General features: G+C 38.8%; 1 protein-coding gene across 2 annotated transcripts in view; it reads left to right on the top strand.

Moving 5' to 3' along the window:
• AMN1 (antagonist of mitotic exit network 1 homolog) overlaps positions 1-18,502 on the top strand; it is a 101,661-nt gene that overhangs the window by 66,738 nt on the left and 16,421 nt on the right. Inside the window, exons 4-7 of one of the 2 annotated variants that reach the window (XM_058283017.2) lie at positions 68-212; positions 2,012-2,229; positions 2,552-2,608; positions 3,687-3,860. In XM_058283017.2, coding sequence (XP_058139000.1) covers positions 68-212; positions 2,012-2,229; positions 2,552-2,608; positions 3,687-3,860 — 594 coding nt within the window. The remainder of the gene's footprint in view (positions 1-67; positions 213-2,011; positions 2,230-2,551; positions 2,609-3,686; positions 3,861-18,502) is intronic. The other variant, XM_004477918.4, reaches the window with a different exon arrangement.

Below are 18,502 nucleotides of genomic sequence, written 5' to 3'. Positions count from 1 at the left end.
CACTGAATTTGGAAAGACACCTACATTTAGAAAAAACTAATTTTTCAAAATCATGCACTTATTACAGATTTTACATCCTGAAGTCCAATCTCTAGATCTTCGAAGCTGTGATATTTCAGATACTGCTCTCCTGCACCTGTGTAACTGCAGAAAACTTAAGAAATTAAACTTAAATTCCTCAAAAGAAAACAGAATGTCTATAACTTCAGAAGGTATGTTTGCTAACATTGAATAAATTGATAGATTGCTATTCACCCACCTGGTATAATTTTGGGGCAAAGAGGGGGAAATATGTCAAAAGAGAGTATGAAGATATAAAGATATAGAAATTATATCAATAGAAATTATTTAGACTAAGATAAGGAATCTAAATTAGAATTTTTATTTTGTTTTTATCACCAGTGCTGAAAGTTAAAAAAATGTTTAGGGTAAGTCACTATCTTGCATTTTAAACATATTTATAATATAGAGTTTATCCATCAAAGTTTTTTTCCTCTGGTGTAGCAGAACAAGAAATGACCAGTTCATGTTTTAAGGTAATGCTTTTTTGATGCAATATTACAACGGAGAGTCAGTCATCAGATTCAATTTACCAGGCACTTTCTGATCAGTCTATGCAGTACATGGTTTTATGAATTAGTGGACCTTTCCCATTTTCTTCAATATAGACCATTCTGGTTAAATTAAGAGAGAGGAACTTACCTGGCTAACTACATTTCTGGAAAGCTTTGTCAGTAGTTGGCCAAGCTTTGCAGTCATCTTGGTTTGTAAGTTAGGATAGTCATAATACTGGAAAAATCATGAGTTTTTAAGTGTTTACAAAACTAATGACTCACTAAAAAGAACTTCCAGGCTGATGAATAAAACAGCTCTTTCTTAAGATGTTAAAAAAAAAAAGCATAAAAATGACCTAATCATGAAGATACCATCTCTTCCCTTTTGCGTGTTTTGCCTATAAATGTATTTTTTAACAGCACCACAATATTTGTCCATGACTGAAGGGCTCAGGAGCCCTGAAGTGCTCTTTTATTTATGGGCACAGTGTCGTGTGCCCATGTCCCATGTGCATTTACATCAGGTTAGGTATATTTAAGGACTTCTCTTTTCTCGTCCCTCAGTAAAATGTAAAATTGGTCCAGGCTAACAGAGAAGGAGCTTCGTGATAGAAAAGAAATCGGGGGAAGCAGATGTGGCTTAACTGATAGAGCATCTGCCTACCATATGGGAGGTCCATGGTTCAAACCCAGGGCCTCCTGACCCGTGTGGTGAGCTGACCCACGCACAAGAAGTGCCATGCCATGCAGGGGTATCCCCTGCGTAGGGGGGCCCCATGCTCAAGGAGCACACCCTGCAGAGAGCCACCCTGCGTGAAAAAAGTGCAGCCTGCCCAGGAGTGGTGCGCACATGGAGAGCTGATGCGACAAGATGACACCACAAAAAGAGACACAGATTCCTGGTGCCACTGAGCAAGAATGCAAGTGGACACAGAACACACAGCGGATGGACACAGCAGACAACAGCGGGGAGGGGAGAGAAAGAAATAAAGAGTAAATCTTGGGGGGGGGGGGAAGAAAGAAAGAAAAGAAATTGGAGTATGCGGACAGAGTCCAAAGGGAAAGAAGGGATACAGAGGTGTGGGAGTGATACCTAAGGATAAGCATGCAGACTATTACTTAAAACTTTTGACCAATTAACTTTTGAGTTTCCTTTGAGGCAACCAGAAGTTTAACTTTATTACTTTAAAATGTTTGTTTTAACAAAAGGAGAACCATCCACGAGTAGTTACTTATTTGATTTTGAACATTTTACCATTTCCGAAAAGCAAATGTAACCTTAAACAATAAAGATTTACCATCAATTGCAGATATTCTGAAATATTCCAGAAGAGTTTTAAGTACTGACAGCGCCACTGGAAAATGAGCATGTCCTCACAGATGGACTGCTTTGAGAAAGGCTAACATAGTATGAGTGATGGCTAAAGCAGTCCCTTTCTGCTTGTGTTTCCCTCTAGGAATAAAAGCGGTGGCTTTGTCCTGTTCCCACCTGCACGAAGCCTCTTTGAAAAGATGCTGCAGGCTAACTGATGAAGGCGTGCTCGCGCTCGCCCTCAACTGCCGGCTGCTGAAGCTCGTTGACTTGGGGGGCTGCCTGGGTATCACAGACATGTCCTTGCATGCTTTAGGGGAAAACTGCCCGTTTTTGCAGTGTGTTGACTTTTCAGCTACTCAGGTAAATGTTAAAATAGACTTCAAAAAGATAGACTGTATACACCTACCCAGCATATTTCTAATGACTTATCAGAAGGACATAATTAATTATTTTTGTTGTTGAAATTGTTGACTACTTCATGCTTTGGTGATTAAATAATTCAGTATAGTTTCACATTTTCCCCTCAATTTCTTAGTAACAAAGATAGAAGGTATGTATGGCTAAAACAGATGTTTACTGAGTGGGAGGTAGTAAATCTATATTCTAAATGAGTCATAATTTTTAAAAATCCTCCCTCCATCATCTCCATTTATGTGCTCTGTCTCTTTTTCCATTTGCTTAGGTATCTGACAATGGCGTGGTTGCACTTGTTGGTGGGCCCTGTGCCAAGAAATTAGAGGTAAGTAAAAAGTATTTATAAAAACGATGCTAAGTCAACTCTGTGATGCAATGAGAGCCACCAAGTGTGCACTCTGGGTCGAATGTACCAGGCACAATGAGTATAACACAGTGAGCCACATGGTGGAAGAGGGACGGTCGTGAACTGTACAGAGATGAGTGTGCTCTCCTATGAGCTGCAGCTAATACATGGTGTTAATAATAGGGGGTGTATGGGAAAAAATATACCAAATATGCACTTTGGGTCTTAGTGGTAAAAGTCTGGTCATGTTCTTTCATAATCTATAACAAATGTTCCAAAACAATGTAAGGTGTTGGTGGAGAGATGATGTATGGGAATTCTGCATATAATGTATGATTGTTTTGTAAACTCACAACTTCTCTAACAAAAAAAAATGGAAAAAAAAATGACACTAACTTCATTTTTATATTACGCTCAGAAAGTATCTTTTAAATTTAGTAGTCAAAGCCTAATTAACAATTAGGTATTTCTATGGATTTATTTTCTCTACCATTTTATTCCGAGAATAAAGAAAAACTAATAAAATTGGGAGGTAAGAAGTATTTTAAAATAAAATCCTGTTTTACTTCCAGTGAAAGGTCTTATTTTACAGAAGTGTTAGCTTCTAACACATTTAAAACAGTCTGAGTATGAATGAAGATTATAAATGTTTACAAATGCAAAGTGATGTTTTCTTAGGATTTCCAAGTGTGACTTACATTCCTACAAGGAATACTTATTCTCTGACCAACCCATTTTTCTTGATAGCCACACTGTGCAACCAATTAAAAAATGTTAAATTAGTGTTCAGCCTGTTAGGTTCAGAGGGAAGCCGAGGAAGGGGAGCGTTTGAGAAATCCGACGGGGGAGTGAGGCTGGTTGAAGCAAAGCCTTTAAGGAGAGCCCTGAGCAGGCGGCTGCTCTGAGCAGACTCCAGCAGCCACGGAGCGGAGGGCCGTGGCGCCCCGTCCTGGGGCCAGCCTGCGCGGGGGCTGGTTGTGATGGCTCCACTAGCTTTGTGGTTCTGGGGTCAGGCCGTGATAACGCTGCCGACTTTGTGGTGCCGCCTGCATTTTAGGTGTCATCACCTTCCTGTCGACACAAGCGCCTGGGCAGGAGTGGAGGCAGGGCCTCGGGGGTCGTGCCAGCTCGGGTGCACGCCTGGGCTGGGGGCAGGTCCAGAGCCCTGGGCCTCAAAGCCTTTGGATTCAGCGACTGCGGAGGCGCCCGTAACTGGGTTCTGAATCTACGAGTAAGTCTTTTACCCCAAGGTTTTAGTTACCTCCCTTCCCAAGTGACACTTCTTTTTCATTCTTATTTAATACAACTGTGCTCTTTTAGCAGTAAGCCACAAAAATCCTTTTTGGGAGTAAGGGGCTATAAATGAATTATAAATGTCAACAATACTAACTGCTGTAATAGAACGGCAGTGCCATGTTTTTGACAGAATATTTCTCTTTGAATTATTGCTCAAAGAGATTCCTCTTTTTTTTTTTTTTTTTTAAAGATTTATTTTTATTTTTTTTAATTCCCCTCCCCTCCCCCGGTTGTCTGTTTTCTGTGTCTTTTTGCTGCGTCTTGTTTCTTTGTCCGCTTCTGTTGTCGTCAGCGGCACGGGAAGTGTGGGCGGCGCCATTCCTCAGCAGGCTGCTCCCTCCTTCGCGCTGGGCGGCTCTCCTTATGGGTGCACTCCTTGCACGTGGGGCTCCCCTACGCGGGGGACACCCCTGTGTAGCACGGCACTCCTTGCGTGCATCAGCACTGCGCATGGCCAGCTCCACACGGGTCAAGCAGGCCCGGGGCTTGAACCGCAGACCTCCCGTGTGGTAGACGGACGCCCTAACCACTGGGCCAAAGTCCGTTTCCCAGAGATTCCTCTTTTTATATTTACATATCTGGGTTTTTTATGTGCTAAAAGCTGTTGGGAGCGATATGACAGAAATGGATTGGCTTTCTCAGTGGGAATTTATTAGGTTCTGAGGCTGTGACAGCGTCCAAGCGAAGGAGTCGTCAGAGGTGGTGGCCCTGAGCGCAGCTGGGGCACCGCGTGGCAGGGTCCCCACGCGCCCCCCTCGGGGCCTCCCGCTCTTGGGTCTGTGTTCGCTGATTTCAGCCTCTGGCTCCCCGCAGCCTCTTGTAGGAGTTTTTGTCTCTCTCCGCAGCGTTTTTCTGTTTCTGCAGCTTTTTATTCCTCCATTTATAGAGGACTGCAGTAGGAAGATGGACCTTCCTGCGTCTCAGAAGGTGTTTAGCTGAAGGGATTTAATCAGATGGTCCCCCTAGACGAGGCGCACATGCACGGGGTGGGCTCGCGCTGAGCAGGGTTTTCTGGGGTCCACAAAAGCCTAAACTGCCACGTGGGTCCTGCTTGCATATATGTCATTAAAAATCTTTTTACTGAGAAATTACCATATTTTTCTTATACCAACTTCCAAATTATAAATTGTTTCCTAAATGTAGGGACAATAAACTCTGTTGTAATTTTCACTATTAAAAACATGCTTATTATTTTTCTCCTGGACATTTTTATTTGTAAGTAATTTGCAGTTCTGTTTCATAACTTGCTACCACACCTACCAATTAAAGAATTAATGAAATAGAAAGTGGTAAGAATTAAAATGGTTCTGTAACTCTGATCAAAATTTTGCGGTGGGAGAAATAAAAGAAACAAAATGCTGGCGTTTGGGAGCACTCGCTCCGGGCAGCCTGTCAGGTCACTTGACTCCCGGGCAGTTCCGACTCCCCGTCCCTGTCGCCCAGCAGGGGCGCGGGGCGGGGCGAGGAGCCGCTGGCCCCGCGAGGCTCCCCGGGTCGGCCCCGGCCTGCGCGCGGGGAGGGTCGCCGGCGGCCGCTGGTCCAGTCGGGGGGTGGGCGGGCGTGGGGCCGCGAGCGCCGTGCGCGTGCGCGTGCGCGGGCCGGGAGCCCCGGGGCAGTTCCCTCGTCACCGCGTTCTAAGAACGTCCTCGGACCCTTCGCCTCTGCTCGCGGTTCCTCGTTGAAACCACCGGGAAGTCAGCTGTTAGGCGGTGAAAGGAAATGCACCTGCGCTTTCAGTGTGATAAAATCAGGGCCTCAAACCTAAGCAGATTTAGGAAAAATTCCAGGAACCAGTAAGTCGTGGTGGCTATGGTGCCATGTCACTGCATATTCATTTTTACATTCCAAAGCCTATTCCTGTAAGTTTTTGACCAAAACATGTTAGTGGAAATATTTCTAAAACTAATTATTAGAACTTAATTCCTTCCTTAAACAAAGTAGAGTGAATATTCTTTAACCTTTAATTCATAGCATCTTTGTGACCATCAGTTTCTAACTTAAATTGAAATACAAACTTTTAACTTTTTTTGACTGGCTCTTCTCTTGGGGGGTGATGTGCCTTTTATCCTGTGCCCTGTTTTATTCTGCTACTATGAATTTTAATTTGTTCTATTCAGTGAAATTAAATCATCAGTGTAGCTAAATTATTTATAAGCTGAAAATAGATTTCATTGAGGGTCTAAGGACCTCAAATAAAGATCGAGAAGAACTAAGGACAAACATGGTACACACCATTTATCAAATATCATGTTGATTTCTGAAATCCTCAATTTTTGAGTTCCCAGTGGCCAGGAACCTTTTTTTTTTTCATCATTTTTTTCATCCTCAGTTTTTACCACAGTTCCAAACACATGGTAGCACTTCTATAAATGTTATCAAATTCTTACCTTTATATTGTAGTGATTTTATAAGTTTCTATGGTCTTCATAATTAAAATTTTAATTTGCTGTATAAAATCTCATTTATTCAACAAATATTTATTAAAAATCTCCTATGTTCTAGGCGTTGGTATAGCAAAAACACATTATGTCCAATTGATGTATCATATTTCCCTTTAATTATTTTTCTGTTGTTGATAATTCAGACTATTCCCATTTTTTAACTATTAGAAATAATCATATGTTCAGGTATATTGTTTTCCTTCCATTGTTGTGATGAAATCCCTAAAATGCATCAAATGAGTCAGTAGGTATGAGTACTTTTTTAATGGTCCTAAATTCATATTACTAAATTGTTTTACAAAAAGGTTATGTTGTGAATTGAGAATTTTGCCAGCACCCCACCTTGCCACAATTTTGCTATTATCTTCTTTTTTAATGCCTTAATTTAATATACTTTAAATGGTACCTGATCTGAACACTTTTTCAATGAGCTGTTCTCAAATTGTATTTCTTCTTAGGGCAATTGTCTGCTGGTAGCCTTTGCCAATTTATATCATAGAGAGCATTTCACCTCAATTTTTATGGGCTTCCAATACATCTAGATTTCCATTATTTCTAAGATGTCATTGATTATACTATATGCACCATTTAATATTTAATATCAACTTTCAGAAGAAACATTACCATCGTAAATGTATACATCAACCATTACATGAATCTTGATTCCAGAATTGTTAAAATGTTTTAAAATTATATCTTAGAATTAAGAATAAGTAACATAGATATTAATAATTTTCTGCCATATTTGCAGCAAATATTTCTTTATTGTTTCCATTTTTTTTACATCAAATTTAAAAATTTGTTAAGTTGAATGTATCAGTATTTCCTTTCATGATTTCCTCTGTACTTCCAAATTTTGAAAGTTATAATTCCTCCAAATATCTGATCAATTATATTTTCAGTTTGTCTTTCAGAGAGTTTCTAAATTATCTCTTATTCTTTTGGAATGTCTTTTGGTGGCAAAAAAAGGTGACTCACATTATTTTTTTCTTAATTCTTACTGTTATTCCAAAAACATGTACTTAATAATCTGTCTGTTTCCAGTGTTTAAATATCTATCACCTCATAATCTGTGAGCATCTACTTTATCAGCTATTAAAATTCATATGCGATTTGAGTTTTCTAATCTTCTCCATTGATTATGGCATTTCTTCCTTGAAATTTCCATGGCATGAGGTCATGGTTGAGAAACTACCTTATTGAAAAATGGGGTTTAAGGGCTCTAGGTTCCTTGAACCTATTGAATTCTTTCTAAATATCATTTACATTAACTAAAATGTATAAAAACATAGTAATTAATGTCATCTGCAATATTTTTACTTAAATTAGAAATTATGGGTAGTATATGGATATATATAGTATACTGTATATATGGATATATAAATTTAACTTATTCCACTCTAATTATAGAAAGTTTTCAGAATTTATTTCTCTGTAGTTGTGAAATATTTCTAGCGTATTTCATTGAAGCTGTCTTTTATTTGTTTCAATAAAGGTTTAAAGTACTGAAGGTTTACCTTTATATTTGGCTATGTCTTTCCTTTATTACCATTAATGTTTTTAATTACATGACTAGCAGTATCTCTAAATTGCACTAAGCAGTGATGGTAGAGAGAAACCTGTCTGATAGGCATGTGTTGATAAGAGTTTAAAAACTGAGTACTTTGCCCAAGATGGGCTCTGAGGGAAGGATGTGTGCTGGCATTCCAAATTTCAGCTTGCCTATGTTATTCCCTGTAGAAGGCACTTCTTGGGTTTCGTTGGTGATTGTTTATTGTTGAAATTGCTTGAGTTTATTAGTTAAGGCACTTTTGAATCATATTTCTTTGCTAACCTCAAGAATGTTTGAGTCTCCTTTTGTGATTAGTGTATGTTTACATTTGGAATTACTTGCCTTTCCCATATAGACTTGGTGAAATTAGGATTTATCTTATCTTTATGTGCCAACACTGGATTTTGGAAAGCACATGTATGGATTTGACCACTACCTCCAGTACAGAGGGGTTACTCTGTTACTGTATGTAACTGTGGCCAACTAAAACCATGGATTATTTCAGATTTTGAGCTAATAGTGATATGCTGAATGTGTCACATAGTCAATAAAAGCACCTGAAAGACTACAAACCAAGTTGGGTTTAGTCTTTGCTGTGTTTGACTGAAATTCTTAGGACAATACCAGAGACATGGGTAATGGAATCTCAGGGCTAATTTTGTTTGATTTGCCTCTACTAATGAATATATATGTATACAGAGACAAGCTATGTGGCTAGTGCTCTGAAATTATTTTACCAAATATTCTTTATGCTGTTTCAAAAGATAACCAACTGAACTCAGTAAACATTTCTTGCAAATCTACCATATACCAGATAATTTGGTGGGGGCTGTGACTACAAAGGTTTATAAAACCTACTTATCTTCCCTCAAGATTCTTGCAGACAATAAAGGGAGACAATTACAGTTATTTAGAAAAGAGATGGGACTTATGGGAAGATGGCATCAGAGTAGGGCAGCAGGGCTCAACTCTCTAAGAACAGAGGAAGGGCAAAAATCTGAGAGAGCTGCTTTGCAGACCAGGGAGTCCTGCCCATCATTCAGGAGGGAGAGGGATAGAGAGAATAGGAGGCCAGAGTGAAAACAGTGAGTTACTCACTCCCATAGCTGGGAATAGCGCCTGTCCTCCATCCTAGAGGTGAACAGCCTGAGTAAAACCCATAACTCTGTGGCCAGCTGAGAGGGGAGCAGACATACTCTGCCCTGGGAGGAGGGAGAGTATGGCAGAGGTCAGAGGGTATTTTCCCTTCAGTGAGTTTGGTCAGTGGACCCCACTTTGAATCTTGACTCAGGCCAGGGCAAAATCACCAGCAAGTGGAAGTTGAGAGAGTCACCTCCATGCAAAGGTTTACCAAAGAGCACTGTCTGCTTGCAGGCTGGGAAACTGCCAGAAGTAAAAAAGCTTTTAATAACCTCTCATGTCCAGGCCCTTTTGGATCTGGTCTGTGCCCAATTAGTGAGTCCCTGCCCTGTTTTGATAACTTAAGATGGGCACTTTTAAAGATTTACAGTAAGTTGAGCTAAAAATCAAAGAAGAGCTGTGAAACAGAATCACTAGGCAAAATAGTTGACCTTAAGAGTAAATTCACCAACATAAACAGATGCCTAGACATCAGCAAGATATTACAACCCATACAAAGAAGCAAAAAGATATGGCCCACTAAAGGAGCAAATAAAAATTCTGATGAGACCACAGGGTTTAAGACAACTAATCAGTGATGTTCACACAAATCTCCTAAATCAATTCAAAGAGTTGAAGGAAAATATGATCAAAGAGATAAAGAATATTATGAAGACACTGGGAGAGTATAAAAAGCCATATGAAAGCCTGCAAAGAAAATAACCAGAGCTTATGGGAATGAAAGACAATAGATGAGATTAAAAATACATTAGTAGGGGAAATGCTGTGGCTCAAGCCATTGAACTCCCATTTATCATATGGAGGAGCTGGGTTTGATCTCCAGGACCTCCTGGTTAAAAAAAAAAAAAAAATGCATCCCAAACCTGCATGGTGAGGCACAGGCCCTGTGTGGTATGGAGAGGTGCAGGCCCCCATGCGGTGCAAGAGGCTCAGGCTGTGTAGTGAAGCAACACACAGAGAAAAAGACAATGATGCAACCAGATAGAAAGAAAAAAAAATACATTAATCGTAACATTTTGTGTAATCTAAGTATCTTTTTTAAAAAATAAAAAATTTATTTAGAAGAATACATTAGAGTGGGAAAATATGAGAGGGGTAGGGAATGAGACATATGAGACTATCCTATATTTTTCATGTAGCATCTATGTAATCTAAGTATCTTTTTAAAAAAATAAAAAGTAAATATTAATGGGATATCGGGGGAAAATATATTAGAGGGAGCTGGTATAGCTCAGTTGAGCACCAGCTTCCCACATACGAGATCCCAAGTTCAGTCACCAGTACATCCTTAAATAATGCATTAGAGGTATATAGCAGCGTATTCGAGTTGGTGGAGGACAGAATTAGTGAATTAGAAAACAGAACATCTTAACTGGAAAAGATTGGAGAACAGAGAAAAGAATGGAAAAAACACAACAGGGTTTCAGGAAATTGAAAGACAATGCAGAACTCACAAACATACATATTATAGCTGTCCCAGAAAGAAAAGAAAATGGAAAAGAGGCAGAAAGAATATTTGAGGATATAATAACGGAAAATTTCCCAACCCTTATGAAAGAAATATCAATTTCCAAGAGGAAAAACACACCTCAAATGGAATAAATATGAATAGATCTACTCCAAGACACCTACTATTTAGAATATCAAATGCCAGAGATAAAAAGGATTCTGAAAACAGCAAGAGAAAAGCAATGCATCACATACATGGGAAGCTTGATAAGACTAAATGCTGATCTCTCAACAGAAACCTTGAAGGTGAGAAGTCAATGTTATGATATATTTAAGGTACTGAAAGAGAAAAACTGCCAGCCAAGAATTCTTTACCTAGCTAAGCTGTTTTCATAAATGTGGGTGAAATTAAAAAAAAAAAAAAAAAGAGGGTGAGTTTAAAGACAAACAAAAACAGAGTATGTTATGAAAAAGACTGGATTTACAAGAGATAATAAAGGAAGTGTTACAGCCTGAAAGGAAAAAACAAGGGTCAGAGACTTGGAGAAGAGCATAGAAATAAATACTATTTAAAAAGGTAAAAAGACAGATGATAGTAAGATATGATAACAGAAAGCCAAAGGATAAAATGGATGAAGTAAGTAATGCCTTTACAGTAATAACATTGAACATCAATGGATTGAACTCCCTGATCAAACACATAGACTGACAGAATGGATAAACAAATACGGCCATCTGTGTACTGTCTACAAGAGACTCACCTTAGATGCAAAGGCACAATCAGGCTGAAAGTAAAAGGTTGGAAAAGATATTCCACACAAATAATAGCCAAAAAAAGATCTGGAGTAGAGATATTAGTATCAGATAAAATGTATTTTAAATGTAAAAGTGTTATAAGAGATGAAAAATGTCATTATATATTAATAAAGGGGGCAATTCATCAAGAAGAAATAGCAGTCATAAATATTTGTGGACCTAACCTGGGTACCCCAAGAAACATGAGACACATACTGGCAAAACTGAAATGAGAAATAGTCATCTCTACAATAATAGTTGCAGACTTCAATACACCACTCTCAGCATTGGATAGACTATCTGAACAGAGGAAAATAAGGAAACAAAGAACTAGAATAATATGATAAATTAACTAGACATAACACATTTAAAGAGCATTACAGGGAAGCAGATTTGGCTCAACTGATAGGGCATCTGCCTACCACACGGGAGGTCCAGGGTTCAAACCCCAGGCCTCTTGATCAGTGTGGTGAGCTGGCCCATGCACAGTGCTGATGCATACAAGGAGTGCCATGCCATGCAGAGGTGTCCCCTGCATAGGGGAGTCCTACATGCAAGGAGTGTACCCTGTAAGGAAGGCTGCCCCACATAAAAAAAGTCCAGCCTGCCCAGGAGTGGTGCCGCACACATGGAGAGCTGATGCAGCAAGATACACAACTAAAAGAGACACAGATTCCTGGTACCAACAAAAAGAGACACAGATTCCCGAGAATGCAAGCGGACACAGAAGAACACACACAGTGCTTGGACACAGAGAGTAGACAACTGGGTGGGAGTTGGGGGAAGGGGATATAAATTAATAATTAATTTAAAAAAAAAACAAAATTCAAGCAAAGAGATTGAATCAGTCATCAACACCCTCCCCACCCCCACCCCCACCCCCAAGGTGTAAAGCCCAGGACTAGATGGCTTCACAGGTGAATTCTACCTCTCATTCACAGAAGATCCAATACCAATCTTGCTCAAACTCTTTCAAAAAATTGAACAGGAGGGAATGCTACCAAACCCATTCTGTGAAACCAACATCACCCTAATTCCAAAGCCAGACAAAGATACTACAAAAAAAGAAAATTACAGACCAATTCCTCTAATGAATATAGATGCAAAAATCCTTAGCAAAGTACTTGTTAACAAAATCCAAAAGCATATTAAAAGAATTATACACCATGTTCAAGTGGGTTTTATCTCAGATATGCAAGGGTGGTCCATCACAAAAAGATCAATTAATATAATAAACCACATTAATAAATTGAAGAAGTATCACATGATCATCTTAATTGATGTAGAAAAGACGTTTGACAAACTCCAGCAGCCTTTCTTGATAAATATACTCCGATAGGTAGGAATAGAAGGAAATTTCCTCAACACGATAAAGGTCATAAATGAAAAACCCGCAGCTAACATTGCATTCAGCAGTGGAAGACTGAGCGCTTTCCTACTGAGATCAGGAACAAGCCAAGGATGCCCTCTGTCTACACTGTTATTTAGTATTGTGCTAGAAGTTGTAGCTAGAGCAATTAGGCAAGAAAAAGAAGTAAAAGATACTATACCTAGAAAATTCCAATGAATCCACCAAAACTCCTAGAACTAGTAGATGGTTCAACAAAGTGGCAGGATACAAGATTGATATGCAAAATCAGTAGTGTTTCTGTACACTACTAATGAGCAATCTGAAGAGGAAGTCAGAAAAAAATTCCATTTACAATAGCAACTAAGAGGGTCAAATATTTACAAGTAAAATTAACCAAGGGCAGAAAGTACCAGTATTCAGAAAACTATAAAACACTGCTAAAAGAAACTAAAGAAGACCTAAGTAAAAGGAAGGACATTCTGTGTTCATGGATTGAAAGACTAAATAATGTTAAGATATCGGTTGTACCCAAACTGATTTACAGATTCAGTGCAGTCCCAATAAAAATTCCATCAGCCTTTTTTAGAGAAATAGAAAAGCCCATTTTCAAATTTATTTGGAAGGGTAAGGGCCCCCAAAAGTGAGTCTTTAAAAAAAAATAACATAGTTGGAGGACTTTCACTTCCTGACTTTAAAGCATATTACTTAGCTACAGTGGTAAAACCATGGTACTGGCATAAAGATAGCGATTTTGACCAAAGGAACTGAAATGATAATCAGAAATAGACCCTAATATCTACAGTCATGTGATTTTTGACAAGGTGATCAAACCACTCAGCTGAGTCAGAATTGCTTATTAAATAATGTTGGGGCAACTGAATTCCCATATCCAAAATAAAGAAAGAGTAACCCTATCTCACACCTTACTAAAAAAATACCTCAAAATGCATCAAGGACCTAAATATAAAAGCTACAACCATAAAACTCCTAGAGGGAAATGTAGGGAAACATCTTCAAAATCTTGTGGTAGATATGGGTTTCTTAAACCATACACCAAAAGCACAAGTAACGGAAGAAAACATAGATAAATGGGTCCTCCTCAAAATTAAACACTTTTGTGCTCAACATAACTAGGGAAATGCAGATCAAAAGTACAATGAGATTCCATTTCACACCTTACAGAATGGCCATTATTAAAAAGGTGGAAAACTACAAGCGTGGAGAGGAGGAGAGGAGGTGGAGAAATGGGAACTTTCCTTCACTGTTGATGGGAACATAAAATGGTACAGCCTCTGTGGAGGACAGTTTGGCAGTTCTTCAGGAAGCTAAATATAGAAGAACTGCCATATTACCCAGCACCCACTACTAGGAGAAAGAATGTAATGGTAACACAGTATAGTGTATAACTAACACTGCTGATTTATAAATATGATTGTGGCTGAAATGGGTAGTTTAGGGAGGTTAATGTCAATTGAAAGAAAGCTAGAGGATAACCTAGGGACTGAATAACTGATTTCAGTGGTGGATGACAATGGTTAATAGTATTAGGTTGGTGCAAAAGAAATCGCAGTTTCACACTGAATTTTAAATCATAACTAGGTTCAAACACACCTCTATTAATCAAAATAAGAACCATTACAATCAACACATTTTTGCAAATTAGGAATAATTTTGCTTTTTCCTGTAGCGTAAAAGTCTGCTTGAGGATTCGGTGAACTCTTGGAAAGGATTTTCTGCATTCTGCTCGTTGTGGAATTGCTTCCCCTGCAAAAAGTTGTCGAGGTGCTTGAAGAAGTAGTAGTCAGTTGGCAAGAGGTCAGGTGAATATGGCAAATGAGGCAAAAATTTGTAGCCCACTTCGTTCAACTTTTGAAGCGTTGCTTGTGCAACGTGCCATCAGGTGTTACCATGGAGAAGAATTGGGCCTTTTCTGTTAACCAATGGTGACTGCAGATGTTGCAGTTTTTGGTGAGCATACTTCTCAGATGTCATGGTTTTGCCAGGATACAGAAAGCTATAGTGGCAGCAGACCACCAAACAGTGACCATGACCTTTTTTTGGTGCAAGTTTGGCTTTGGGAAGTGCTTTGGAGCTTCTTCTCGGTCCAGCTGCTGAGCTGGTTGTTGCAGATTGCCATATAAAATCCACTTTTTGTTGCAAGTCACAAATCAGTCGAGAAATGATTCATTGTTGTTTAGAATAAGAGAAGACGACACTTCAAAACGATGATTTTTAAAAAATGTGTGGTCAGCTCATGAGGCACCCACTTACCAAACTTTTTCACCTTTCCAATTTGCTTCAAATGCTGAATGACCATGGAATGGTTTTCTACGTAGTTTTCATGTAGTTTAAGAGGATCAGCTTCAATGATTGCTCTCAACTGGTCCTTGTCAACTTCCGATGGCCGGCCACTAAGCTCCTCATCTTCACGTCTCTTATCTCCTTTGCAAAACTTTTTTTTTTAATTGTAAAATCAGTAAAATTAGTAAATACTTTATTCAGACATGATTAACCTGGTTAAGCATTTAATTAATTAGTTGATGATTTGACTCATTAAAAGCAATGTTTTTTTTTGGTCTTTATTTTTTTAATGTTACATTCAAAAAATATGAGGTGCCCATATATCCCCCCACCCCTCTGCAAAACTTCTTGAACCACCACTGCACTGTACATTCGTTAGCAGTTCCTGGGCCAAATGCATTGTTCATGTTGCAAGTTGTCTCTGCTGCTTTATGACCCATTTTGAACTCAAGTTAGAAAATCGCTCGAATTTGCTATTTGTTTAAAACATCATTTCCATAGTCTAAAATAAATATAAACAGCAAGAAATAAGTCATTAGCAAAAAAAGTATAAAGTGAGAAATGTATTTTAAAATGATGTATAACATAACCACATTTATCTAAGAATGTATGCCAAGGTTAAACAGCAAATTTCAACAATGGAAAACCTCCATTACTTTTGCACCAACCTAACACAAATCACAATGTACCTCTATTACAAGGTGTTAAGAATATGGAGATACATGGAAAAAATACAACTAATCAAATTTATCGACTATTGTTAACAATAATATTGTAATATTTTTATAGCAGTGGGAAAGAAGGTACTACATTAATGCTAAAATCAATAAGGGAGGGTAGAAGGGGATACAGGATTTTTCTATTTGGAGTAATGAAAACATTCTGAAATGGATTGAGCTCATGCAGCACAAATCTGTGTTTAAACAGAGAGCCACTGAGGGTATGTTGTAGAATTTGAGAGAGGTTCAATTATTTGCGTATAGAAAGGCCAGGACTTAGGAATGATTTTGAGAAGGAAAAATGTTTTATTGACGGCTGGCTGGACTCGGTTGCTTTCTGTTTCGAACCCGAGCCCCGAACAAGATTTTTGAGTCCCTTTTATACAGAGAGGAAAGGCCAAATGGTCCTTTTGTTTCAGTTCTCAATAGGCTTGAATTAACATATATCTTCCACATCCTAGATAAGCTTTTAACATGGACTTCATACATTCTAGATAAGCTTTTAGCACATTTGGTTTGCATTTCCTCTGAATATTTAAAGTTTATAGAGTTTGCATTGTTAAACTGTTTCCTGGGACTGGAGTCATTGCCATGGTCACCAAGGGCAGGACTGCAGCCTCTCACCATCCCACACCCACAAGTCAGGACAGACAGTTTAGGTTAAGGTTATCTCCGAAGAGACAAAGAGCCTCCCACCCATAGCCCACATCAGGTACACTTTGGATGGACTGTGCAGAGCAGGGGACCGTATAACACAGTGAGCCCTATGGTGAATGATGGACTGTGGTTAACAGTACAAATATCAGCATGTTCTCTCATGAAATATAGCAATTATTCAACCCTAATACATATTCTTAATAATTGGGTGGTTTGTTAGAAAAATATACCAAATATAAGCTATGGACTCTTGATAGCAGTAATATTATGGCATTCTTTCATCATTTGTAACAAATATATCACAACAATGCAGGTTGTTGGTGGAGGGGCAATATATGGGCATCCTGAATAGTATGCATGATTCTTTTGTTAATTCACCACTTCTGAAATAAAGAAGAAAAGAAAAAAAGAACAAAAAACAATTACAGTTACTTAACTATAATACATTTCAATAAGTATCCAAGTAAGGGAGTGTAGATGTCTCAGAATCTAGGTATGATAGGAAACATGTTCTTGCATATAAACTGAAACTTAGTAGTTCACAAATCTACCTGATCATCAGAATATCTGAAAGGGACAGTAAATGATCCCGGCATGCAGGTCCTGCGTCAGTTCAAGGGAGAAGCAGGAGAATTGAGAAACATGTTACTGCATTCTCAACCTTACATGAGGACAAGGCAGCAGTTGTCTGCCACTGGGGAAGGGACGGGAAACCCTCGTGCTCTCCATCCCCTGCACTGAGTACAAGACAGTGGGAATTCTGTTACTAAGGGAGGACCTCCTCTCCTGCCTGCCTAATTCTTTCAGTTTCACCAAGTGCCAGGCCGTGACGCTCTACCACTCAGCACAGAGTGGGCAAGTTGGGAGAGAGCCCTCCTCTACCCTCAGCACGGGCTCATCAGACCTGCCTCGGGCTGAGGGCAGATTAGAACTGAGAGAACCCCCACCCTATCCCAATATTCTGGACTTTTCACCTAACACTAAGCAACAGCAGTTTACCACTAGAGAAGGGGCAGGAGTACTAGAGATCCATGAGTACTAGAGATCCCCTCTGTGGTGCAGGCATCCATGGTCTGCTGGAGTGAGAGTGTGGAAAGGAGGAATGAAAGAAACCCTCCGGCACTGAGGCCCCACACTAAGTACAAGAAAGTGGCAGTCATCACTGCAGGGGTTTGAAGACCATGTAGTGCACAGAACGTGACTAAATCTCAGCTACAGACTAGACTAACCCAATTCCCCATACTGACAGCTTGATAGAAGTGTCCCTATTTCTGGGCATAAATAGTATTTACCTCAGTTTCTACTATTTGTTTATACTCAATATCTGGCATTTAATAAAAAATTAAAAGACACACAAAAAGCAAGAAATTATTACTCATCACCAAGAGATAAAATCAGCAATAGAACTAGACCCAGAGATGACCAGATTTTAGAATTATCCAGACAGGGACATTAAAAGAACCATGGTAATATATTAAAAGATCTAAGGGGGAAGCTGGATAACATGCATGAACAGTGAATTTCAGCAGAGGTGGAAACTAACTTCAGTAACAGAGAACCTGTATAAAATCGTTATTAATATCCTAATTAAAATAATGTTCATTAGTTACATCACAAGGGAAAATAGTTAGAGCAAAAGTCATTTAAGAAAATCTCTTTAACTGTCTGGCTAAAAATATTAATATATACAGAGAAACAAAGATTGGAAAGAAATAGTTCAAAGTATTATCTCTTAGTGGTAGCACTATTAGTAATGTTTATTTTCATATTTATGATTTTTTGTAATCTCTAAAATTTATGCAATTCCAATGATTTCTAATTAGGGAAAACTCAATGAAGTTTTCTATTTTATCATGTTAGAGAGCTAAATGTATTCCTTAGGGAAATATGCCACCACACAATACGCATCATTGTCTCTGTGATTTTTATCTAGGCTGCAGATATCTTGATCTCAGAACAGAAATAATTTTTAGTGTATATGTAAAAAGGAAGTTGCACTGTTTTCAAGGAGTTATTGAAAGAAAAGCAAAGAAAGGTTTCTTTTTATTAGCTACTGTGCAGCAGGAAAGACAGCTTCCAAAAAAATAACCTTGAGTGATTAAGCAAGAATGATTTTTTGGTAGCAATTTTATGAAATCTGTGGGGGACAGAATCACTTGGAGAAAAAATAGT

The sequence above is a fragment of the Dasypus novemcinctus genome, chromosome 20 (assembly GCF_030445035.2).
Source record: "Dasypus novemcinctus isolate mDasNov1 chromosome 20, mDasNov1.1.hap2, whole genome shotgun sequence".
Taxonomy (NCBI): domain Eukaryota; kingdom Metazoa; phylum Chordata; class Mammalia; order Cingulata; family Dasypodidae; genus Dasypus; species Dasypus novemcinctus.
The sequence above is the reverse complement of the archived record's forward strand: the minus strand, read 5'-3'. Positions and strand labels throughout refer to the sequence as shown.